The sequence below is a fragment of the Triturus cristatus genome, chromosome 10, assembly GCF_964204655.1.
Source record: "Triturus cristatus chromosome 10, aTriCri1.1, whole genome shotgun sequence".
Classification (NCBI taxonomy): Eukaryota; Metazoa; Chordata; class Amphibia; order Caudata; family Salamandridae; genus Triturus; species Triturus cristatus.
This window is the reverse complement of record NC_140593.1, coordinates 219,561,646-219,588,903: the sequence shown is the minus strand read 5'-3', so window position 1 is coordinate 219,588,903 and position 27,258 is coordinate 219,561,646. Positions and strand designations below refer to the sequence as shown.

The following is a 27,258-nucleotide window of genomic DNA, read 5'->3' as shown; positions in this document are numbered from 1 at the left end:
AAACCCAGCGAAAATCTCACGTTAGCTTGTTGATAGGGACAGACAAACTTAGCCATGATATCCTCCTTCCATAGGATATCATGGCTAAGTCAGAAAAATACCAGACGTAAAAAAGCAGCGTTAACCGCGGTTAGCGCTGCTTTTTTTGTCTCTAACAGGGTTAGCGATATTCTTGATAATAGGAGAAATGTCGCTTAGCAACATTTCTCCTATTATTTTACTCTGGAACGCCCCCTTTGCATCTCATTAGAAATGCAAGGGGAAGCGTAGAGTAAATGGGTGCTAACATGCAAATTTGCATGTTAGCACCCTGTTAATGATAGGGTGCTAGTTTTATCTCTGCTTTTTTAGCTTTTAAAGCCAAAAAAGCAGAGATAAAGCCCTTCTTGATATGCCCCATAGTTTGGAAAAAAATCACAAAATGAGCAAATCAAAAACCTGATGCAAATTAAATATCAAACATTCATTTTTTCCATCAGTTCAATTCAGTGATGTTTAATTTCCAGCTTAGTATGTCAGTGGTACTGCTAACACAAGTTCTGTATCCCACTGCTGAACAGCAATTTGGGAAAGTTGTGTTTTAGTGAGGGTGGTGGCAGTCCACCACAAGTCATAAAGTCACTATTCTTGGTAACTCCAGTAAAGGTTTCAGTAATTTAAATATGAGCTCAACACCTGGTAGCTATGGAACAGAACAGACAGCATTACCCTCAGAAAATATATAAAGCATTTAGTAGTGCCAACACTGTTAAACATCAAAAACACAACACAATAAAAATCCCACTCCAATTTATAAAGATGAAGTGTAATGTAATTATCAAAAGGCCACCAAAAAGACAGGGATCCAATAGGGGAATTGAAGGTATGAATTTTCAAAATGTTATATGAAAATAGTGCCAAAAAGCATTACATGCTAACCTCGGTCATCTGGTTGCACTTGCCCAGCACCTAGGCATGATCAAAAGACAACAGTGATGAATGCCGATCAGATAGAGAAACCAGGGTTGGAAGTTTACCTTCTGACTTAGTCTCTCAAATGCACCAGTGTATTGGACTTGTAATAAATGTTTTAACAAATCCAAGAATGACATTTGTATGTGTAACCTAGCATGGGGATACGGATATTACATTTAATAGTGTATCAAAATGCTTTTCTATGGAAAAGCTAGCCTTGCTATAGTGAAAATGGCTGTAAGGACATATTTGACATTCAACCATTACATGTCCAACTTTTAAATACCATGCACCTTGCCTTTTGGGGAGTAAGAACCAGGCCTGGGCGTAGTGGGTGTAGTGGGGCTACGCGCCGCCCGCCTCCCGCCCCCCTTAATTGCGCATGCGGGAGTCCGCGCATGCGCATTTGCAGAAGAAGTTACCGTCAGCAAGAAGGGGAAGCCTCGGGACGCCGCGCTGAAGGTAAGGAGGTTTATTTACCTTTACCCTTCTTTAAATTATTTTATATTAGGGCGGGCGGGAGGCGGGTGGCGGGGAGCTCTGCTTTGCTACGGTGTGTGCGTGGTGCTGCCTGCTACGCCTACTTCGTAAACAGCGAAGCAGGCAGCGCTACGTGCACTCCGTGGGCAAAGCGGAGCACGAAGCCCAGGGTTAGTAAGAATTAATATGCAGAGGAACAGATGTTTTCTCTCCAAATAACAACAAACAATAGGCTTGTCCAAGTTTTCACGTAACATACAGGGGTCATTTTATTAAGAAATGTGCAGGCAATTTAACCTATAATTTACCTTTGCATAAAAACATAACAGGTATATTTGGTAGGTCCAATGTGTTGGCTTGCCCTAGATTGAGGTATTTAGAAATTCATTATAAACTTAAATCAATGCAGTGTCAATACAAAGGGAGGACTCCAAGTTGGTCTCCAATCACAGCAATCTTATAAAATAAAGATTTGTGATAGAAGCAAAGGTGAGCAAAATGCCACCCATTAATGGCTAGAAACCATACTTTAGAATGTAGACCATAGTTTGCTAAAATGGTGCTTAAGGAAATGCAATTTTTAATTAATTTCAGTGTCCCATAAAGTGTATTGGGCAAATGTGTCAGTATGACATTGAAGGTAAAAGACTTTCCTTATACAAGAGTACTTGAGATAGAAGAAAGACTGCAAACCCCACAATCATCTACTTGTCCCAGATGTGACTCATTGGTCATATTGAAGCTGTTCACTAATTTTTCTTTTTATAGCTTTAAAATTGTTGACAATGAAAACATGCACGTTTTTCACAAAGGAAATTAATGGACACAAATCACCCAGAATATTTTTTTCTGAAACTCACATTGATGGATAGTTTTTATACTTGAATGAGGGAGACACAATTTCAGAGGTGAAAATGAGTTTAATTCATTTTGCACATATTTCCAATACTCTTCCAGTTTCTGAATGCACAAATACTTTTTAGTCAGAAGACTGGGATTTCACTTATCTCCGCTCAGGTTTCCACAGATATTATTCAGGCTTCCAAAGACTGTTGAGGAAATATAATTGACTTTTTGGAGGTTGATTTTATCTGTATCTATCTGTTAATGATATACTGTTTGTGATGATCTGTCACCATTGCAATTAAGAATTGCAGTACTTGTTGTGCACTGGGAGTCATGACTGTGCATTAATAAACTCCATCATACTGGTTGAAAGCAAAGTGTTTGAGCAGAAGGTCCACAGTCTTTTTCTGATAATGTTTGTGCTTCCCTCTATTTAACTATGACAGCAATCTACATGTGCTTCTTAATATCCCAATGTTCGTTCGGGTGGAGTGGATCTATGCCATATTTTCAGAATACCTCAATCACAAGGAGGGCCAGATGAGATAAAAAAAATCTGCAAGGGTTACCTTCCATCATTTATACATTTGAACCCCCCAAAAAAAACCTTGGTCTACAGTAAACAAAATACTAACAAAACTGATTACCTATTAAGGATGATTTCCCTCACCCACCGTATGGGGCATGTTTCATCATCTGGAACCTCCTTGAACCATGATACCTAGTCACTGTGCAGGCTACAACACACTCTCTGAGAAGGAGGAGCTCAGGGATGTTTTAAGGGAAGTATAATAAATAAGTTTAGGATGAGCGTAGGGTGATGTGGGCAGCAGAGCAAAACCAAATGAGACTAGTGATAGTTAAAACTAGCTACAGGGTCCGCAAATACATTTATTAGTGCATCCCTTGGCCAGGATTAAAAACAGGGCCCTGCAGGAAAAGATTAAACCTGCTTTCTAGTGTCAAAAGGGGAGGCCAACAACCCTCAATCCTCAACTGAGGTGTTGTGGCCTTCTTCAGGACCTATACTCAGTGCTTCTGCTTGATATTGTGCTCAAAATAAAACAAGCTATAGTATATAAAAAAACATCCAGTGATCTTGTGAGTATCCACGTAATGGGAGATCCACTGGTGGTCACCTGTTAACGTCAGGAATCATGCCTCAACTTAGCCTTGGCATGGGGCTCAGGGGACTCATGGTCTTTGTAACAGAAATGCATCCGGCCGCTCGCCCCACAAGGAGGAGGACCTGTAAAAAGGCCACAACACCTCTGTTGAGGGTTATAGGCTGAAACATGTTGACCTCTCTGTTGACTATGTAAATAATTTCCATTTATGCAAATGTACCTAATATATGCTGAGCAACTCAGTTTAGATGATCTTATATATGGCCTAGTCATTCCACATGGATGAGTGACAGGCACGACAATTTAATAATGTATATATGTTTGTGGCCTTTGTATAGCACCAATCTAGGTGAAAAACAGCGGTGTGCTCTATATGATCAGATGTTATTGGGAGAAATGTTTGACATGTCACATTGCTTCTTATCTTTTAGTCCAACTGGCTATGCTCATTCCATGTTTTTCATGCAGAAGTGCTGTAGTGGCACATCAGGCGTGAATGTTTCGATGTTTCTGTCAGTTTAAAGTATGTGTTGTGTTTCTTTGCTCTTTTTATCACTGCAGGTATATGCTGATTCTATTCGAACTCTATAGTACAGGCCTTAATGTATAGCTAGGGAATACCGTGAGTCTGTCAATATTTACTGAATTTTATGTTGAAGGGTGGGAGAGATAATTCCCTCCATCACCCTGACAGCTGACAGACAGGGGCCGCCTTCCAAACAATAAATCACACCATTGTTACTTAGGACGAACCACCCGACTAGGAGTCGCAGGTCCTTCTGGCCTGCATTAAGATGCGACTGCCTTCACGGCAATCGTAACATGTATTTGTTGTATTGCAGCGAGTGCTGCGGGCGGCAGCACATGCCGAAATACAAAAAAACACATTTGAAATATCCCTGCACCATGTGGCAGGCACCATGCGGTGCCTGCCACATGGTGTAGGGATATGTAAGGGGGCACTACAGGTGCCACCCAGTGCCCAAATCGGAGGGCCCGCTACAGGCCCCTAAGTCACTTTCCACCTGCCTTTTCCTGGCGGGTCAACCGCCATAATACAGCTGGCGGAAAGGGACATTGTAATCCCCACGGCGGTGTCTGATCAGGCACTGCCACTGTTGTAGGGATTGCCGTCCCTCCGACAGTCCGACAGGCTCCTTGAGCCCTTTGGATGCGTGGCAGTCGGTCTCTGTGCCCCCCCTACATCCGCCCACCATTATAATACAGCGGGCGGTCCTGCAGGGTCTGATGGCGGTGGGACCGCCAATAACGGACTGATGGTGGTGGTCCCACCGCCACTGTAATGAGGCCCTTAGATCTCAGTATTTCGTCTCCTTATGTGACAGAAATAGATACTGACTCATTTACTTCCGACTTTAAGTTACGTTCCAAATATCCTTCTTCTTCATTCACTTCTTAATGAGATTTGCATAAAAACCAAGTTTGTTAAATGAATTGCTTTCAAAATTTGCAGCACATAAAGGAAAATACAGTGGGAAACAACACACATTTTAAGGAGATTCTGAAGACGTTTTGCAACTGATATTACGTAGAGCTCATTTCAATGATGTCTTGAGTTAATAGCTCTGCTGCACCTATTCACGTACACAAATTCATATCAGCTCAAAGAATGGGTCAGTGACTTAGATGCTTGTCCCTTGACATATGGACTGTAGATTGCAAGTTCAAATTATGAGAGGGTCAACTCTTCCATCCTTCACTTGTTGGAAAATTGTGTACTGTTTCATACTGTAATAGTACCACCATGTAATATTCACCATGTTTTGAAACTATTGTAAAAACAGCTATCATAATACACTAAAAAAAAGATGACAAAGTAGAGCATATGAGGCAAGCCTTTCCTAGCATTATTAGATGTAGTGCCTGACACATAATGCATAATAGTTTGTGAAGGAAAAATAGTGACATAATTGGTGCTCCCTAATTTGATTAATTATGAAATAGGCCATGTTGATTTAGTTCCACCTTCAAAACATGGGTAACATGAATTTGCTTCAGTTTTGCATAATTTCAAACGTTTTGGAAGTTTCCCATGTTGGGCCTGTTAAGCTTGCCAATTTGACTATGGTCAATGCTTATAGAAATGCTTCTAACTCAGTTGACCATCACAGTACATAAGGACTAGGGAAGCACTTGAGATGATTAATTTAATTTGTCAGAACTTAAAAACAACTTTTGAGCTCAGTTTAGACTATCCATTCCACATAACAAAATTCTTAACAGGGGTCCAATCATACTTACGAATCACATTGACCATTGGAGTGTGTGATATAATCTCAGACTGTTTTCTTGAGAGCCTTATTAGCACTATATTAAAAAGTATATAAAAAACATAAGGCCTGATTTAAAATTTGATGTATGGGTTACTCTGTCACAAATGTGACGGATATCCTGTCCACCTTTTGGATTATATCCGGTGGCACTTGTAATCAGTTGGATGGGATATCCATCACACTGGTGAAGGAATAACCATCTGCCAATCTCTCAATTAGGACCATAGATAAGAACCATCAGTAAGCAAAATGCTTATGAAAAATATGGGTATGAAATCTATTCACTAAAATTCGAGGTACACATATCTATGTCCTGTCTTTACTATAATTAAATGTAAGTTTATAATATGAATTGAAAAACACAATATCTTCAGCCAAAGCAGTAAATTAGAAAATGTGAAGTATCTTAACTTACCATCACATACCAACCATGAGTTGGAGTGATGCACTGAAGTTTCAGTGGTTCAGTTTACTGAAGCCCAGTCGATTAACTAAGGTCATGGCAGAGTGTAGTCAGCCGAGCGGATGCAGAGTCTGGTTAGATATTGCTTGTAGATGGTAAGCAGGTGGCAGTTAGTGGAAATGGGTGTCTAGGTTATGAAAAAATCCTCTAATTTGATAGCATAAGTGTTTGGGAGAATGAATTCTAGAGGGAAGGAGGGTGGAGATTGAAATCGAGTTGTGTAGAATGGATGATGAGAAAAAGACAAGGTTGATCATGTCATACATTCATTAGGCAATTCATGGGCACCTGGTACCAGAAGCCAGTTTATCAATTGTACATATGCCCCTGGACTGGAATGAGGCTGTGTTTGAGTAAATGGAGGATGATATTGGGATATCTACAACTAAGAGATTTTACGAAAAAAGATATTGAGAAGATAATCTTACCAAGAACAATTGTGATTATGTAAAATAGGAAGAGGCAAGTCTATCTGTTTATTAGCACCTACCTAATGTGAGGCAAGAATCGAGTTGGAAGAGCTACAGGATACTTCATAGGATTGGTTAGAATGGTAGGATTAGAAATTAAACCATGAAGCAATAACCATCTCCACGGACACGCAAACGCCACACAGGCTCCCAAATCAGAGGCCTGAAGAAATGTGACCATGTCACCCACCCCTGATGAAACTGCACAATGTGCTACCAGTGATGCCTAACTTATAAATGGGTGCCAAGGGTCTTGAAGGTGCTAGAGTGTTTCAAGAGGTGATGGGCTGTCAATTAGAAGAATGGGCTGTGCTGGGGGGTTCAATTAGAAGTCAAAGAGTATAAGGTGTCTCAATGGAGCAAATTCTGTGAAGGCTCACTACTAGGGAATTACAGAGATTACTAATGATGAGAGGAGGGTGAACCTATTAAAGACTATACTTTCCAGAGTCTTGTACAGGAAATGGAGACTAGAGAAAAAATAATGGATTATGTGGAGAAGTGGTCAGTAGAATGAATGCCTTCTAACAATTGAGATTAAAGTAGCTTCAAAGCAAATGGAAATGCATGTGAGTGAATAGAGACATGTCGAACCAATGATAATTATTACTGTACAAGCCTTACTAATAGTTATCATTAAAATGTTACTCCGTAGTTACAATAGAGGTGTTGTTATTCCATAACTAGTTACCATAAATTTATGTATCCAATAAAGGTTGGAAGGCTGTGTGGACTAGTCGAGTTATCTACCTGCAACTACCATACTGAATATGCATATCATCAAAGAAATCAGTTACACGCTCTTCTGACTCATGGACATCCCTTTGAAAAACATGAAAAAAATCACAGAAGATATTATGGATAATATGTTATTTTGGTAGATGTAATCAAGTAAGACAATAAGGGGCATCTTGGATCAGTTAAAGGTAGTCTAATCAGATTTCTTCTCCATAAAGTGAAATTAATGATACCTGACTGTAATAGGAGATCCAAAGGTCTCATAGGACTCATTACAGAAACAATTGTGGATGTGTATCAGAGTATTATGATTATTTTCCATCAGGTGGGAAATAAAAACATGGAAGGGAATGTAATAATTCACCCATTACAATTCAGTAACAACAAATTGAATTTACTCTATAGTATGCTTACTTTTCGATTTAAAATAAAATAAAACAATATCTTCAAGGAAAGCAGTACAGCTGTGATGTGAGAAATGCTTTTTATTTCCCCTGATGCACTTGAAGTGTATGGCTGTGTCAGTACTCAAATACTTAATAACAAATCAATTTCCCTTATAGGCATGCTTCTCTGCCAATGACCTTGTGAAGATTGTTTTACAAAAAAGTGATTCTACCATTTCTAAAGAAGACTTCCTTAAAATGAGCCCCGTGATAATTCAACAGCAATTAAGTTGTTCTTGTAAGAACGCCAAGCACAGTCATGCAAAGCCGGCACCCACTACTCTAGAAAGTAAGTTCCCGTTTCAAAGTGCGGAAAACCTGTTCAAATATTTTTATACCTGCTAGAGGAAATTCATTCTGTGTAGACTCCTATGACACACTTTAAGTTGACACTACCAGACTTTTGCATGGTGTTGTAGGGGGGTGGGCAGGAGGTAGGGAGTGGCACAACACTTTCTTCCCATTGCAAACTTTCATCTCACTACTACCTTAGAGTTTGTTTCCGAAAGAACATTTAATGGTGTTAAATGTGGTGAATATCACAGCTTTTGGGACTGCCGTTTGGGCGCATATATGGCTGCCTAGTATAGCCATCCCTCACTCTTACCTGAACATTGACACCAAACAATTGTTTACAAGTGGTAACAAAGTTAAATTCTTTTATGTTGTACAAAGTTTAGTTAAGTGAGTCAGTTCTAACCTTAATTGACCATTTACATGCTGTTTACAAAATTAACACTTGGGGGGCCCTGCGGTGGCGGTCCTTCCACCAGCAAACAGATTTTTTCAACCGCCAGATTAGGATGGTGGTGGGAACTTGACTGTGTCCGCAGCGGAACCAAAGACCGTCCACCGTCAGTAATCATTCCGATTGCCTGGCAGACGGTGCAGGGTGCCTAAAATGGTGGCGGTGCCTAGCAGGCCCCGCCATCCATATTAGGATGCATTGGGGTCAAGGCCTTTTCCATGGCGGCAAGGCCAGCGTAAATGGCTTTGGGGGCCCGTTTTGGTCCCCGGGGGGGGGTGGAGGGCTGCACTTGGGGGGTACCTATGGCACCCCCCTCCATTGCCATGCAAAAGGTGGCAAGCAACACAAGGTGCCTGCCACGTTGTGCATGGTAATGCACAGCATGTATTTTGGGCATTGCGGAGGGTGCTGCTTACAGCAGCATCCGCCGCAATGTTAACTATATGGAATGTGACCGCCACGGTGACCGTCGCATCCTAATTGGCGGGTGGAGGACGCATCCTAATTGGCGGTGCTGGGCCGCTGCACTGCTGGCGGCCGGTTCCCACACCGCTTGGGTGGCAGGCGGACTGAAGTCCGCCCGCCATCCTGATGGGGCCTTTGGTGTTTTCACTTAGTTCTTCATTCTGTTCATTTGCATGACATCCGATTTAATTAATCAAAAATATAATGGTAACTAAACCAAACAATGGTAAAGATATCTCCATAACCATTGTGGGTTTCCTCTGGGTTATGGGCTTCAACCTTGGAATGGTCCTCTTCATAACGTGCTTGCAATCGCTCTTTCGGGCGTGACAGACATGCGGATGTCATCACTTCTTCAACTAGCCTCCCATAGTGCCTGGCAATACCGTCCACCTTTTTCTCTTAATTGGCTTGCTGGGCAGGCCCTCCTTGGTGGACGCCAGGTTGGTACAGCTTTGGGTGTTTTTTCTCAGTTGTTACTTTTTCACATCTTCTTCAGAAGCCTGATCAAGCTGCTGTGCCTCTTTCCTCTTTTAACATCTCGAGAAAGGAAAGCATTCTTTGACAGTACTTGTCAGCAGGATTGCAATTGTAGTTCCCTTCTAGTGTAGGCAGAGAAGGAGGAAGCAATAGGCAGCTGTTAGATGAGTTCAATACATGTGGTAGCTTGGACTCTGTCTCTGACTAGGGTCAATAGATTGGTTATGTTTGTACATTGGGTACATTGAAGCCCTCTGATGAGGTCAGCTAGTGTGAAGGTGTTCAATGCATAAACAAATTTGCCATGGAGACTTGATGTACACAATGATGATCCATGTACTGCTTATAAGGTACAGGGAGGCTGGTTGGAGAACACACTGACTGCGCAGTTGATATGCCCTGAATGTCATGTTTACTGTTTTGTGAACAACGAAAATGGAAAAATAAACGTTTAAAAACAAATGATGGCTAAACCCGTCATGTAAATAAGAAGGGCCCAGTGCCTAACACACCCATACTTGAGAACACATAAAATATACAAACATTCATTATATATCCAGGATTATCAGAGATGAAATGTATGCTTTTTTTAATGTTTACTTTTTTGATATTTCTTCGGGCACAAAGGATCATTTTCCTTCCCTTCACCCATGCTCGAAACCCGTGAGCCCTCTTCTCTCTATATATCTTTTGTTTGCCGATTGTGGTGTCCTAATCCTTCCAAATGATATAATTTTGCATGGCTTGTGGTGAAATAGGATCACATAGATGGTGGGACATGCTTTCCTCATGTATTCATGCATTGATCACCATCTCTCTGATCATGATCATGTTCCTTGGTCCACATCAAACAACTCATCTGGATTATTAGTTTCTTAGTAAAGGTTTTCCCTTATTTCTGTTTATTACCATTCATCCCATTTGCTTTCATGGTTTTATCTTAACTCTTCTATTTGTTTTAAAAAGGTTTGTCCAAGTTCAGACTGTGTTGTTATAAACTTAAATCTAAACAGTGGAGGGCTTTTATCTAGTTGCTCAAAAGGCTTTGTAAGCTGAAAGTATTTAAATAAATAGTTACTTCCTTAAATGTTATGATCAATCAAATCCGATAAATCCTTTTTTCATTGATGAAAACAAAAATGTTATGGTTTAGTAATTCATTACACTGTCTTCCCAGTGATTATTGTTGTAATTTTGGTAATAGTTCTGTCTCCAGCAATTTGATCAAGGAAAAAATTAAGAAACACAAACAAAGATCTTTTTCCACTGTTTAGTTGCTTTTATATAAAGACAACACCTTCTATCATTTCATGTATTTTGACTTTCCTCTCATTCTCGCATCCTCTTTATTAAGATATCTAAAGACCTTAAATCTCCATCTGCTCCAGACCACCCACAGCACTATTGCTAATATACCCCTATTGGTAGAACTCTATAAAGCAAAAACCTTGGGTCGCACTATAATAAACTAAAAAAACAAACTATACTGAAAGCAGGAGTGAAGCTTGGTCAGTAAGATTGGAGGTGTGTGAGCTTCAGATTTCCCAACAGTCATGCTGGCATATCATGGTACAATGTGTGACTCGAAGGGCAGGACATGAGGGGGCCTAAGGGGCAGGTGAAAGGGAGAGCAGTGCTGGTTGTTAGCAGTACTTAAAACAAAATATTACATAACCAACATTATTTTAAGAACTGTGTGTGTGTATGTGTGTGTGTCTCTGTGTGTGTCTGTGCTTTAGCCCCTGATCATGAGTTCCATCGGTCCGACTGCAGGACCGCTGCTACAGCGGTCGGGAGAACGGCAACAGGCCTGCGGCATACTGACCACTGTATTAGGACACTACCGCCGGGTTGGATGTGTGTCGGCAGCCAGAGCGCAGCATCGGCATGCTTCCGCTTACAAAGAGACCCTGAAGCACATGCCTCTGCAGTGCAGACCATTTGCATGTTGGGCGCACTGTTGCCATGCGCCATGTCGTGCATGGCACACAGTGTGTGCACAACAGTGCTGGCATAGGTTAGCACAACATGTGCCTCCAGCCACAATTCCCAATGGACTAAAATGCCCTAGGACCCTGTTTGGGGCCCCTTCCCTGCCTTTCTGCTGACGTCTTTGTGGCAGAGTCCCAGCCATGAAAAGGTTGGCAGAAAGGCATACAGCACAGCTTTCCCCGCCACCGCGGGATCCAAGATCCTGGCGGTTGTGGCTGTCTAGTGGCGGCTTGACTGCCCTCCTTGTGATCAGGCGGTCAGGCTGCCGAAGAGGCAGCGGTTGGACCGCCACCAACAGTGGGGTAGTCCTAAGACCGTCATACTCGTAATCCGCCCCTTAGTATGAGTGTGCATATAAAATTCTAGGTGAAAGCTGAGAGACCCCTCACCATACCTGACTGAAAGCACCTGTACCCAACTATTTATTACATAATACATTTATTGGTGGGGTAACACCCCACACCCCCCTCCCGAAGCTATGCCCCTGCCAGAAAGGTGCATAAATTACCAACCCCTCCTGCACTGTTACCTGATGCAGCCCACTACAGCTTCAAGGCCTGTAGCAGCTCTCTGTTGTTGGCCATGGTGTCCTCCCAACAGTCGCTTTTCAGCTTGAGTGACTGAATGAGGCCACTTATTTACTTAAAGACTCTGAGGGGCTCATTTATGAGAAGTGACGCATCGCTGGGTGAAAGCAGCGATGCGTCACTTCTCAGTGCGCCCTCCTTGCGACACCAATGATGCGTCATATTTGTAATATGACGCATCATGTCGCAAGGAAGGACAGATATGTCAGTATAACTGACGTATCTGTCGGCGCAAAAAGTGGCGCATTGCTGGAGTTGTGTCGGAAGCCTGACGCAACTCCAGCAATGTTCCTTTCACATGGGGCCAGCCCCGTGTGAAAGGGCCTGCGTCACCGTTACGCCTGCTATGAGGCAGGCGTAAGGTTTTGACGCACTGGCATCTTAGTAGTGGCGCAGCGAAATCTCATAGATTTCGCTGCACCACTCCTACGACCCTTTCTTGCGGGGGTACGCCCACTCTGCTTACATTATACCTGGCGCAGGTATAATGTAGCGCAGGGGTTTACGAAGTGACGCATCTACCGAGATGCGTCACTTAGTAAATATGGCGCGACATGGCGCATGTTTTCCGCCACTGGTGCGTCACAAAAAGTGACGCACCGGTGGAGCAAAAGTGACGCAGGGGCTCATAAATGAGCCCCTGAGTACTTTTCCCAGCGAGCTTTGCTCTCCACAGAGAATAACCTCTACAGACTAGGCTTCTGGAACTAGGAGGTAATGGTATCATGCGGCCTGTCCTTCACTGTGGTAACATGAAAGTTGCACACAGTGAGCTTATCATGGAGCTCCTCCTGGAGGAGGGCGGTTTTCTTGAGGAGGTGTATGTCCTCTACAAGGTAGTGATCTTGGAGACCTCAAAATGGTGCAATAAAATGTGTAGCGGGTGGGAAATAATTGGTTCTATGCCTACTTCCCATCAATAAATGAATGAATGAATTTGTGGGTCTATAACATGCACACTACCATGTTTCGAACTCCTGGAAGGCGTCTGCAAAGGTGGCTTCTGGAGGAGGTGTATGTCCACTACAATGTAGTGCCCTTGGAGACCTCAAAATGGTGCATCAAAATGTGTAGAGGGTGGGAAAATATTGGTTCAATGTCAACTTCTCATCGATAAAGGAATGAACGAATGAATTTGTGGGTCTATAACATGCACACTACCACGTTTAGATCTCTTGTAAGGCATCTGCAGAGGTGGCTCCTTGAGCCAAAGGGTCCAACTAACTACAGAATACGGTTCTGCACTTTGTGCCAGATGGGGCCTGATTATTTATAAATAGCCCCAATCTACTAACAGAAGTTGTGCAAAACATATTGGAAGGCCATTAAACCCATGGAGATCATCTGTGATCAATAGGAAACAGGCACTATGAATTTAAGCAAAGTACTACAGGTCATGACAGAGCTATACCATTTGGGGCATATTTATGAATATTGTGGCACAGGGCAATGCAGCAAGTCACCTTTTCCCTCGCACTGCCGCTGTTTTGGCAGCCTAGCGCCAACGCAGGCACCCTTGCACCATGGTGCAACACACATAGAAAGAGGAAAAAAACGAGGAGAAATAACGACATTTCTCCCCATTATACCTCTCCTCCGTATCTTTTTGGCGCATTCCCAGGTTTACCTGTTTAGGTAAACCTGGGAATGCGTTAAAATCCCTGGGTGCTGCACCCACGCAAAACAACCAAGGAAATGCCTCCATGGCGCAGAGTAAAGCAACGCAGTGATTTGTGCTGCGTTACATTACTCGAGATTTATGAAGCCTCCAGGGCCACCTTGTGTAGCTGTATAAATTACACTTGCATTTAAGTTGTCTTGCACTACGTTGAGTGGTGCAAGAGCGATGCAAAAGAGACATAAATATGCCCCTTTGTTTTTAGGAACCTTCAACCAGGAAGCTGATTACCGTGTGTTCTCTTTTTATCCACAAAAGACAGAATCTAGTAAGTGAGCATAGGTTAATCAAAAAAAGCCCAGAACATCTGCCAATATATGAGAGCCAGATGGTGTTGCATTACACATCATCAGGAAGTGTCACCACTCTACAATGCTGGTGGACAGATGGATGTTTTCTTGTTTCTTTGATTGTTTAGGACGTCTAACACAGAATGCAGTAAACACACTTAAATCTCTCTCTGACTGAACTATTTAGCATTATAAATCTGCTGCAATGTAGAATGCGTGCATGGAGACTTTTACAGATGTAAGCTGGGTTTACTCCTACAATCAGAATTCCTAATCACCCCATTGAGCACACGTCATAATTTGAAAATTGTGTTTCCTACTTGCATTCATGCCTTATGATCACTCTTGGGCCTTTGTTCAGATTGTCAGAGACATGAAACGTTCAGAAACCTTCGGTTTTCCGCATCTCCGAATATGCGGGCGCATGGTCTTCTAAATCACCGAATATAAGAAATTCTAATGCCCAGTAAAGATTGTCATGCTTTCTTTTTTTGCGTAAAATCAGAAATCCACCGAACATATTTATAATGGAAGTGTGCCCTCCCAAAAAAGTCTGTAATTTGCATGACTGTAATTAGTGTATTAATTTTTGATCAATGTAAATATTGACGGTGCCCTTTTTGTTTTTGCAGGGTATGGCTACAGCACTATTGCAGTGATCATTCTCACAGTGGGCTCCATGTTTGGCACCACTCTTATACTGTTCAGTTCCTGTGAAGAAAACTATAAGCTGATTCTACAGATGTTTATAGGCTTAGCTGTAGGGACGCTTTCTGGGGATGCCTTGCTACATCTCATTCCTCAGGTAAAGAGTTGTGACTGCTCATCGTTACTGAAGATAACATTTGTGCCATCACTAAAACAATAAGAGCAACATAACACAGTATTGAAGATTATTCCTTTCTGTAGACTTCATCAACAATAGTACGCTTTTCATGACACAGAATTTGCAAAAATCAAAAATAATACCCCATTCATCAATGTTTTCACAGTTTGAGTGCATGCATCAGAAGGCGAGTTATAGTTTTTGAGAAAAGAGTGCAATGATATAGTTTTGCTTTTCATTTTGCAGCTTCAAACACAATCGCTTGTGGCTTCCCCTATGACCGTATGTCATTGATTAGGAGCGTGTTGTTCATCACAAGCAGACTGATCAATTACCTTTAATTTTTCTTAAAGTTTATCAGTATGGCTGGGCCTTCTTTGATTGCTTATGTATTTGCAAATTTCAAAACATCTCACACATTCATAATGCTGAGATAAAATCATTAAATAAAACATTAGTTCATAGGAATATGTAGTCTTTACCCCGCGGTCTTAACCTACAGAATGCTAGCACACAGGTAAGCATGACACGGGTAAATACACAGCAGGTTTAGTTTTGGTACTTTACCCTGTGGTATTTTATCATGCATGTAAGTTTGTTTCTTTTAAATTACCTAATTATTATGTCATTATAAAAGGGGGAATTTTAGTATTAAGGAATCGATAAGGGTTAAGAAAGGGTAGCGATAAAGGATGGTAAGTGGTTTTTAAGGTTTAGAGGCGAGTAGTGGTTAAGGTACGTAAGGGACTTTTAGTGTTCAAGGGAGGGTAAAGGTATAAGGGAGTAAGGTGTTTTTAGGGTTCAGGGGCAGGTAGTGGCAAAGGAAACTAAGGGTATTTTAGGCCTGGGGCACGTGAAGGTAATGGGAGGTAAGTGGATTTTAGGGTTATTGGGTAGGTAGCTGTAGATTAGACTGTAACCCACTATGATTCAGATTTTTAAGAACAACCTATTAGCAACTTAGGTTGGCTCTTAAAAATCTTTACTGTTTGCAAAAATACTGGTTGAAATTTGCGACCAGCATTTTGCAACCAGATTTCTGTACATCTGGCCCAAGGTTCCGGAATCAGATCTTCAAAAGCGCGCTTGTGTTTGTATATTGGAATGTATAAAAGTAAACATTCTGTTGGACTCATTGTTTCTGAATACATTGATTTGTTAAGATGTATATGAAGGAAGGGCACAGATAACTGACACGGCATCTTATGAGAAATAGTTAAAGAAAGTCTTAGATATGTTGGTGCATAAAAAGATAATTGATGGCATGTAAATATCGGACTCTTTTGTTGTAGTTAATCCTAGCCAGTAAGATAAGTGGGATGTGGGAGGGTTTATGCATAGGTAAAATGTCCATGATTAAACACAGTTATGTGATGATTTGTCATCCTCTGCTCAGTATCAAAGACGTGAACTACTTTGCATGATGCCAATGTAAAGTAAGTCTGATCTAAGAGTATTTAGTCAGGAAAGCATGTCCTTGGTGCATCACTTGTCACGTTATGAAGATGATGTTAGGAGGTCACTGCAAGATAGAACCCTCCCTGGTCAGTAGCCAGGGCACTGGCCACACCTTCCTGCCCAGCGAACTGTACAGGAAGAAAGGAGTTTAAGAACTGGAACAGGCTTACAAAGAAGTAAGATAGATGTGAAATAAGGATACCAAGAAAAAGTAATAGAGCACGATTACCTGTGCCTGTGTGGTTTGAGCGTCTGCACTCCAGACACAACCACCAAAGAAATGCGCTCCAAGATTCCTTAGAATTTACATAATTTGTGACTTATCTTTGAACGTTGTAGGTTCTACAGGATCATTCAAATTGGAATCGATAGCCTCAGTTTTGCAAAGGATCATACAACTATTGGTTGATTAAATGTGCATTTTATCCATGTGGTACATGCTGGGGGAGTTGAAAAAGGCAATTGGCTTTTGTGTGAATCATTGGCACATTATTTGAACATGGATTCCCCATGTAGAAATGAAAATGTTTGCTGATGTTTTTGGTGCTGTCTGATCCTGCAAAATCTTAATTAAAAGAAATAAAAGAAAGAGTTATGGCAACAGTCAGCATCATGGATGAATTTGTAAAGGCGGCTTCGCACAAGTATATGGAATGTTATAAATGTCTTTTCATGGGATTGGCAGAATTGTATTCCACATTTGGTGATAACTCAAAGGTAGGCAAGAACAGTTGAGCGCGTTAATGGGAAACATTTACTAGGTTTTTGTTGCATATTGCATGGAAAGATACATAGGAAGGAATACAGATTAGCATTGTGATTTGCCTTCCTTGGACTCTTAAAGATACAATCATTTTATCAACTATTGATTGTTAGAGAGGACAAGGTGCTATTTTGCAATGATTGTAGAAAGAAAATAGATAGGTGTAGTCTTTACTCTGCAATATTTCAAAAAGTGGAACCTAATAACTCTGTGGTAGAGTGGGAGACAATGGCATATTGTTGGGTGAAAAAGACGCTTCTGGTTTTTACATTGGGACTTGCCATCCATTGGTTGCACATGTCAGAATCTTCTGATATAGGTGCTTTCTTGCAGGGATTCAGACGGTAGTGCATCATCAAAAGTTAAGTGATCTTTAGGTATAGTTGGTGCTTATTTTATTGTGTTTGTATTTGGTGTGCTTTTTTATGCTTTTCAAATTTGAATTACCGTTTCTAGTACTTGATTCATTACAACATGAGCACATGTAGTACATTTTTCTTTCTTTTGTTTATCCAGGTTACCTTGATCCGTCTATTTTGTGTGAGAGGACGTGCCCTCCCAGGATCTGCAATTTACTGTCTGAACCACTATGGTGCAGTTTTACCTTTGCCTGTTTCTATTTCCTGTCCCTCTGTGTTAGAGGAGTGTGCACCCATTTGCCACTCATCACTTTAGATACCTTTTTAATTCATGTGCTTGTTGGCATTTCTTTTTTTAGTGAGTACTTGGTTTGTCATTTTATGGCTCTGTTGGACTTGGCCCTTTTGGCAGATTCACCCCTAAACTTTTTACCTTTTAATGTGACCTGATGTTAGTCATTTTTGGCTTCTGCGCACTTTCGCACTGTGGCCTCGTGTAAAGTGCGTGCGCACTCTGAGTGTGTGTGGTGAGATTGGCCTGCCCTCCCATAGGAATGCATGGGGGATATGTGTGTCCATGGTAGTTCCTGATGTGAGAGGAGTGCAGAGGCGAGTTTGGTATGTGCGAACTCGTGAGAATAAATGCTGCACAATGGTGTGCGCAGAATTATTGTGACTGGTGGAGAAGTGCCACTTTTAGAAGTTGGCATTTCTGTGTACAGTGTGATGTGAATTGCTTGTCTGGCTTGTGAGTGACAGGGGCTGGATGGTGTGGGGAATTCCAGGAGCCAGGATGGGTCTGCCCGGTGCAAAAGGAGCCTGGCAAACAAAGTGCTCCAAAACCAGTTGCATTTGGTTTTCCCAGCCCTGTGCTTACAGACAAAGGGAGATGTGATATAAATATAGGGGCTGTGACCCCATAAAAGTGTGTGTGCTTGTTCTTACTTGGGAAGGACACTCAGCCAGCAGGAACTGCCGCGGGACCCAGCTGCTGCTTCCTGGGGGTCCCTGCGTGCTGGCCTGCTTGGCTGTGCTTTGCTGGTTTTCCCCATCACCAAGGACGCATTGTTTCTGCCTGCCTGCGCCTTTATGGAGAAGAAGGGCTGCCTGCTCCCTGATCGCATCAGGTGGGAGACAGGCTGAGCACTGTGTTGTGGTTATCAAGGGGGAAGGAGCGACTGGTGCCCTGCAGCGCTGATTTATCAGGAAGCGGGTGCCCACCCCGCAATTGCCTTTTACTAAAGCGGGTGCCCAACCCGCGTTATGGCTACATCGTTAACTTAATTAATAGCGGGTGCCCACCCTGCGTTTTTGCCCCATACTGCCTTTAATTGATAGCGGGTGCCCACCCCGCAGTTTAGGAGAAAGAGAGAGCGGGTGTCCACCCTGCTCCCCGAATACTTATGGGAAGTGGGTGCCCACCCCGCAGTTTTGCGCGTTGAAGAAGGTGCCCACCCCGCATTACCGAGATCAGGGACCAAATCACCACCGCGACCTGGAAGAAACAGGAAGTCAGGCAACCTTCGGGGGCGGGCCGTGAGACGGAAGCCGAGTTCGGCCGAGGCAGCCTCAGCGCAACCAACGGATCTTCAAGGCGGGACCCCCGAAGTGCAGAGGGAGTCCCGCGGGCAGCCTCAGCGCAACCAGGAGAGGAGGCGGCAGCCCCGTGTTCGCCCAAGCCCCGCGACGTGACTGAAGCTCTGCCGGCAGGGGAGAAAGCGGTGAAGTGCTGCGGGTGAGTGGAGCTCGAGATAGTCCGTGTTCGGGGGAGGCAGAGTCAGAGCGGCCCCGTCTAGCAGCGGGCCGCTCCCACTTTGTTGAGCAGCTTCTGGAGTGCTCCACAGTTCGTTAGGGGCAGGTTCTGTTCTTGTGGGGGCATATCTGTTTTAAGAGCCCGTGTGCTCCAACGTGGGGACCAATTTTATTACAAAGCTCAGTGGGGGCGGTATGCAGGACAGCGTCTTTCTGGTGATTGCCACAATAGTGAGGGCCGTAGTTAGAGGCCGTGACCTTGTTGGTGACTGGCACGCCCTTGCGCCTCGTGAAGGGGGTCAGCTTTATTTTTAAGTTGCGAATCTCCGAGTAGGGCTCCCCAGGCACTGTGAGTGCCAGAGCCTGTGAATCTTCACAGCTGCCCTGTTTTGTCAGTGGGCAGCTGCAACGTTTGGCGTGATCTTTTGCACCTTCTGCTTTTGCTGCGTGCGCAGCCAACCCTGACACTGTTGGACGTAGGGTGTTGGAGCCCTGGGAGAGGTCAGTTGGCCTGGGGACAGTTTTTCATGTGTTGTGCCCCCGCTTGGGGCACACTGTGGGTATGCTGATAATTACATAATATAATTGAGGTGATGTTTTATACCTAATGTGATGCCTACAATAATTAATGCGTAATGCGTTATGCTAATGGTTTCTAGATCGCATGTGTTTATGCCTACAGTGATTGCATACTGTGTTTTAGGCCTTATGTGAGGATTATTGCATAGTGTGATTTACGTTGCATGATCTAGGCCTCAGTTCAGTAGTTCACCAGTAGTTACTGGTTGTGCTCTACAATTATTATTTGTGCTACATTTACAATTGGTGATTTGTGATTGTTCTGACAGTGGCCCAGGGTCCCTGTCGTGTGTATATAATCCCCTGTAGATACTGCCCAGTGCCAGTTGGCACAGTGTATATTATGTGTTTATGATCTAATGTGTTTATTATAATACAAAGGCTATTTTTACATATAACCTTATGTGGAGTTCCTTTTGTGGTGTGCCTGGGGTGTTGTTGCTGTGTGCACGCTACAAACGCTTTACACATTGCCTCCGGGATAAGTCTGACTGCTCGTGCCAAGCTACCAAGGGGGTGAGCAGGGGTTATCTTTGGCGTGTAACTTCCTTGCCCTGACTAGAGTGGTGGTCTCTGCCTGGCTTTGGCGCACGCCTTAGCCAACCAGAGATCCCATTTCTAACAGGCTCATTTTTATTTCACTTGATTTTTTTGTCTCTAGTAATTTACCTTCTCAAGAGCATCAAAATTCAGTTTTCCTACTTTTAACCACCTTGATAAGTGAAGAAACCTCACCATGTGTTCATACCGTAAGGCACTCTGTCTCTAACTCCAATGGATTATTTCTGTCATCACATAGGCAACATGCCTGTGGTCCACTTGCATACAAGAGAACAAGGGGAAGCCCATATAATCCTCTAGAGGCCGAGCTATCAAAACAAAAGACAAAAAGAAAAACTGTAGCAGGTCAAATCACAAACAAACTTTCGATCGACATCAACCTCAGTTGCTCTTGGATATATTAAACAATTTTCCATAAAATACTTCTTGAGTACTTGCACATAGATACATCTCACTGGACACCTCATGAAATCGAAATATCAGAAAGGCAAATTTATTTGGCATCATTGTAAATAACAAATAAATCAATACAAGGGTGTGCAAAACCACTTAAACCACTTAAACAAAATCAGGAAAAATAGTTATTGACACTAAATCAAACTATCTTCTGAAGCTACTCTAAAAACATTCTATTACAAAAATACGTTTGTGTATCACATGCATTAATTATGTTTCAATATTTTGTTTATTATGCTGTTCTACACACCCTTGTGTGGCCATGACTTTTTAGGCCAAAACAAGTCGACAACATAGTATGATAAGTCTGCAGTGAATATTCAAAATGACAATCAATTTTTGGAACCCTGTTTAAATTCAATCAGATGTTTCATATACAAGTTAACTGGATGGTCTCAGTTTGAGTGGACCTCTTTCTAGACAGATCACATTTGGAAATTATTTAATGACTGTCTTTTGATACAACTATGTACTATATGCAAGGATTATGTGCAATAATTTTTTTATTGTTTTGGGTATTTTTGTCATATAAAATGATGTAAAATAAATTTGTCTTTAGATATTTTGATCTCATGAGGTGTCCAGTGGGAGGTATCTATATAAAAGTACTGTATTGTATGAAGAATTGTTGAATATATCCAATAGCAATTGAGATGGCATTGTCGATGGAAAGTTTGTGATAAATTTGTCCCCTGGCCTAGAGCATTTCTTTTTGTCTATGGTCCACTTGAACGCATGGCTATCCCATGAGCAGACACTTTGTCTCTTGGTTGCGCCATTATGTTTTCATATTGGCAGCGCTCTGAAACAATATCTCATGTCAGTATACACTTTGCTTGGGTCCAATAAACCTGTAATGTGCCAATATGCAATATATGCATGCCTTCCATAGCTATTCTTGGCATTTCTGAATTTTCATAAGTTAACGGAGCATAACTTCTTCAATTTAAAATATAATTTTATATTTTTCACCATTTTTCTAGGCAACCTTAGTGTTTGCAAATTAGTAACATATGGACATTGTTGTGTCATCTCTCATCAAAGTCAGATTTTTGATATCTTCAGAAGTTTTAATGGTTCTCAAATTAAAAAATACAGATGGTCAGATCCATGTGTGAAAAATCTCTCCAGCATGTTGTTAAGTGTTAATGGAACATTGACTAAAGGACATAAATAATATTATGATGCACTATTTGGGTGTAGGCGAACATATTCTTCATAATGTGTAGGATCCAATCGTGAACAGTTGTCTGGGTAGTATGTGACAACTTAGAGCAATTCAAGTGCTCGAGGCTCACAGACTTGATGATGCTTGTGTCCTACTGCTGAGTTGCAGGCATGAGAAGGCATCTGCGTACATGTACCACTGCAGTGGAGAGAGCTGAGAATGCATGTTACACTTTGGCTATATAAACCTTCTCAGCATAGACAGAACCTTCAAACATGAACTTTGGTGGAGATTCTATCAGCATTGGCACATCTTCCAGGCCCTTGTGTGAATTCCTCCTTCAGGGTGTTTCTTGGTGATGTCAAGAGATTTTCATCTTTACCTTGTTGCTCCACAGCATATGACTTTCCATCAGGCTCACTACATTTATCCAGGATTCTCTCCCAAGGATCTCAACTTGCTATACAGTAACATTGGAGCCTTTTCTGTTCCCCTCTTAGCCTTTTTGGTAACCAAATTATCAGAACAGCAACAGGATGGAGGTGGTTGTTGAGTGAATGGAGGTCTCATAAATGAAGGATTTATACTTCTACATCAATAACACATTAATCAAAGAGTGCATGAAATTCTTCACAGCACAATTAATCAGCTCTGACAACATTATTTTTCTCGGTGACTTCAACGTTGACTGGGGTTCCAAACAAAATAAACCACTGGACCACTTTGCAACTTTTCTAGAAGACAATAACCTACATCAGCACTGCCAGAAAACAACAAACTACAAAAGTGCCACTCTCGGCCTGATCATCTCCAGATCACCTTTATTTTTTTAATCAGTGTCCATCATCCCAGTTAATTGGCCGGTTCAACTACAGATTCCCTTTATAGTGTGTTTCACAAACAAGAAAACCCTTAGCCAAGCGAAGAAAGAAAAAATATGGTTCAGAGATATCAGTAACATTGTTACTGAATCTAATTTGCCAACCTAGCCTTACCAATCCTCACCTCAAGAAGGACTCAACTTGACATCATCAAAGCCACAGATAAGTGTAACCTCTGCATTGACTCCCTGATTGAGGAATACACACCCTTCAACAGCAAATACAGTTGACCCAAACCTTCTTGCGCCCTGGTACTCAAAAGTTCTCTGGAACGAAAGGAAAAACATCAGAAAATTGGAGAAGCCTGGCTGCAAGCACATTCACCATTTACTCTAACTAAGCTTTGCCCTGCAAGACAAAAGTACAAAGGGGAGTTCTCTATAGCCAAGGCATCACATATCACATCCCCCTTGATATGGCCAAGAATAGACCCAAAAAACTATTTGAGGTAATTAATCTTTCCAACCCTCCCTTCAACCGCCCATTTGCGGCACTGGAGATCCTTTACAGTAACTTTGCACAGTTTTTTACAAGAAAGACATTAACTTCTCCCTTTCTTCCAAAAGTCGACAACATAATCGAAGAGGTACTGCCTTCAAAGGCACTACAGCCATGTTCCTCTTTCTCCCCAATCTCTGAGACAAATTTACTACATATTCTATCAATGGTGAAACCCTATAACCACCTGTGTGATGGCATCCCAGGCTCCATCAGTAAATTCTAAGTCAAACCGCTTCTCCCCATTTGGACAACCCTCATTAACTCATCATTGGACCAGGGCTTGTTCCCAAACTATCTAGAAATGGGTCAAATTTCTCCTCTCCTAAAAAAAAACATATCTGGACCTCGACGATTTCAACAACGTTCACCCAGGATCCACCCAGCCTCTCCTATGTAAGTCGATTGAAACTTGTGTAGCTTTCCAACTGTCATGCCACATGCAGGACAACAACCTTCTTGACTCCCTTCAATCCAGATTTCGTCAGGGCCACTGCACTGAAACTACAATACTACAGGTCGTGTACATCGCCCTCCACATTCCAGATAGAGGCGATTCCTGTCTACTTGTGCTCCTCTACCTCTCCGCGGCGTCAACACGGTCAACCAGCAGGAGCTGCTAGGCACTCTGAAGCATCGAATGGTTGTTGATGGTGTTGCCCTTAAATGGCTCACCTCTTACCTAACTAACCGCTCCCAAATTGTAAGCATTGGAAATGCCGTCTAAGATCTAGGTAACAAGGGGTTCCATAAGGCTCTATTCCCTCCCCAACCCCTTTCATCCTCTACCTCGGACCCCATAGGAACAAACCTCAAGAACTCCGGAGTCCTCTTCCAACTATAGACCAATGACACCCAAATGTACTTGAAGTTCTCAAAACTAGAAGGCTGCATCCACTTATCCAAATGCCTGAATAGAATTCAAACTTGGATGTCTAACAACCCTCTCAAACTATACCCAACAAAAACAGAATTCCTTCTTATCTCCCAAGAGCAAGCTAACCCACTGATCCAGACTGCATGAATCTCCTCCTGGACATGGACAGCCATCCATTCATTATTCAGAATGACACATTTCTGGGATTCACCCTCAACAGATGTCTGAACATCCAGAACCATATCTCCTCCACGACTAGGAGTGCCCATGTCCAGCTAAAGCTCCTTTGAGGAATTAGGAACCTAATCCCGCACGTGACCTTAAATATATTGTCCAAGCACTTGTGCTCTCCGGACTTGACTACAGAAGAATTGAGCTCCTTTCCAGAATTCCCAAAGTTCACCTAAGTCCTCTCAGACCAGTCCTACATATGACAACCTGCTTTGTGATAAAACACAAGCAATGTGACCACATCTCCACTATTCTATGCTTCCTTCTGTGGCTCACCATAAAAGTGAGAGCTCTAATAAAAAAGGTCTTTCTCTCTAATAAAGCTATGCACTCCTCTTTACCCTTGTACCTTGCAGAGAAACTAAAAATTAAACCAGGGCGGATAACTCGGCTCCACCAGCAGAGTATACGGAGTTTTGTCTACTCTACTTTCCGTTGCGAACACGGAGTTTAGGCAAAACTCTGACTCTGTGGTGGAGCGGAGTTAACTGGCCCCTCCACTCTCCCAAAGTAATTATAATGTTAAAAAAGGCACTTACCTGCCATGGTTGCCTCTGCCTCACCATGGCCACTGTCATTCCTCGTCCTCGCCGTCCTTCTTCTTTGATAACCCCTACATTGTACGTCTTGCGAGTGTGTATGGCTTTTTTTTACATTATAATTACATCAGGTGGGGGGAGGGAGCGGAGCGGAGTTCCACAGAGTTTTTTCCCAACTCCGTGGAACTCCGCGTAGAGGCACTACACTTGCTCTGCCCACCCTTACTGAAAATCTGAGGAACCAGCTGTGACAATTGCTAAATTGCTCCTCCTCAAACCTCTCGCCTTCAAGCATAAGCTATACATGAGACATTCCTTCTCCGGAACCACTACAAGATTATAGAACTCCCTCCCGCTGAGCGTTCACCTGACCACATGTCATGTCTCCATTAAAAAAGGCCTCAAAGTCCTATTTTTGGAGTGACACCTGACCTAACTTGCTCCCACCCCTTCATGCTCCTGCCAAGTGCAGACCAATCTCAACCAGCGCATACAATGGTTGTCTGGCTTGCGTAGTATATCACCTGCTTGAATGAATGAATGACGCTACTTGTAAAGTGCAACAGTTAATAAGAAGAGTGTCCTAGTGCTGCAACATGAAAATATGTAGGAACAGATGGAGGTTACAGGCTAAAGGGGTACGTTTTCAAGGATTTACAAAAGACAAATTCCCTTTCTAAGCCACTGATCTGTCCTTGAAGGAGATTCCATATTTTGGCCAAGCGTTCCAAGAAAGAAGCACCACAATGTGTAGATTTTTTTAAACGAGGGACCAGCATCAAATGTGACTTACTAGACCGCTTGTCACTGTTATGTCTTACAATGAATACATGTGAAGTAATCAATGTCCTTGTGTTCTCTCCTCCTGTAATGTTACATGTATATCTTCTATTAGCTATCGATACATTCTATTTTTTGTAAAAGCACTAATTTTGAACCACCTGCTTGTCACTGCTATCTTTTACATTGAAAACATGTGAAGCAGTAGAGCTCATCTGGGGGCTGACCAATAATTTCTCTCCATCTTTATATTTATATGTTCTATTTATTATTGAGATGTTCAGCTTTATTCTAAAGCACTTTGATCTCTATAGGCCATGTCTGCACTATATAAAATCACAAAAATAAATAAATAAGTAACTGACTTAAAAAAATTTATGTTACATTAATTAAGAGTGATCAGGTGTGGGTACAGCAGTTTAAAAATGTGATGCTGATTGAAATATGTGAAATATGTGGGAAATCATCAGCTACCACATGTAACACTCAGGGGGTCATTATGATGTCGGGCGGATTGCCACCGCCCGACTAGCGGTGGCGATCCCTCCGACATCGTTCCCCGCCCGCCCTCCATTTACCCCCCGCCACATTAGAATGGCGGGGGGACAGCGGCGGACGGAAAGACCGTCCGTCGCATTTCCGCAGGCAGGAAATTGTTCTGCTTGCCTGCCGTGCGGTCCTGGGCCATAATATGGTGGTGGTGCCTAGCAGGCACCGCCTGCCATATTATGATGTGTGGGGATTTTAGCATTTCCATGGCGGCATCAAAGGCATGCAGACTTTGCCTTTGGGGGCCCATTGCAGGCCCCCGGGGGGGTTGGGGTGGTGTGGGCTGCGCTTGGGGGGGTACCTATGGTACCCCCCCTTCATTGGCATGCACAAGGTGGCAGGCACCGTGCGGTGCCTGTCACATTGTGCATGTCAATGCACAACATGCATATTTGACATTGTGGAGTGTGCTGCTTACAGCACCGCCCGCCACAATATGAAATATGCGGGGTGCGACCAACAGGTTGGTGGCCGCATCCTAATGGGCACAGCGGGACCACCGCACCTCTGGCGGTCAGTCCCGTTTACCGTTACGGTGGCGGGCGGACATCGTAATGGGCCCCTCAGTGTTCTATGGAAGATCTGAAAGGAAACAATGTATCCAATTGGAATTACAGGCAACAGACATGTCTTTGAATGCATGACAAGAACAGATTGAAAATGAATTTGTGGAAACTCATGAAATTTATAAGTAAAGCAAAAGGATTACACAGACAATTCACTATCTGCAGTATATTGTATATAAAAAAACAGGAGGTTATTGATGACAGACAAACATATAGCTCTGCAAAGTGACATAACGGAAAGTTTATACAATAGTGCATGCTAGCATGCTGGATATGAGCACTGCGTTGAATTTACCCCCTTATTGTGACTATAGATTTATATTATTAAGGAAATGGTGAGAAACTCTATGCCATGTA

At 42.6% G+C, this 27,258-nt stretch overlaps 1 protein-coding gene across 1 annotated transcript in view; it reads left to right on the top strand.

Annotated features, from left to right (window-relative positions):
- SLC39A12 (solute carrier family 39 member 12) overlaps window positions 1-27,258 on the top strand; it is a 239,877-nt gene that overhangs the window by 112,994 nt on the left and 99,625 nt on the right. Inside the window, exons 6-7 of the mRNA XM_085630837.1 lie at window positions 7,936-8,107; window positions 14,691-14,863. Of these exons, the coding sequence (XP_085486963.1) occupies window positions 7,936-8,107; window positions 14,691-14,863 (345 nt within the window). The remainder of the gene's footprint in view (window positions 1-7,935; window positions 8,108-14,690; window positions 14,864-27,258) is intronic.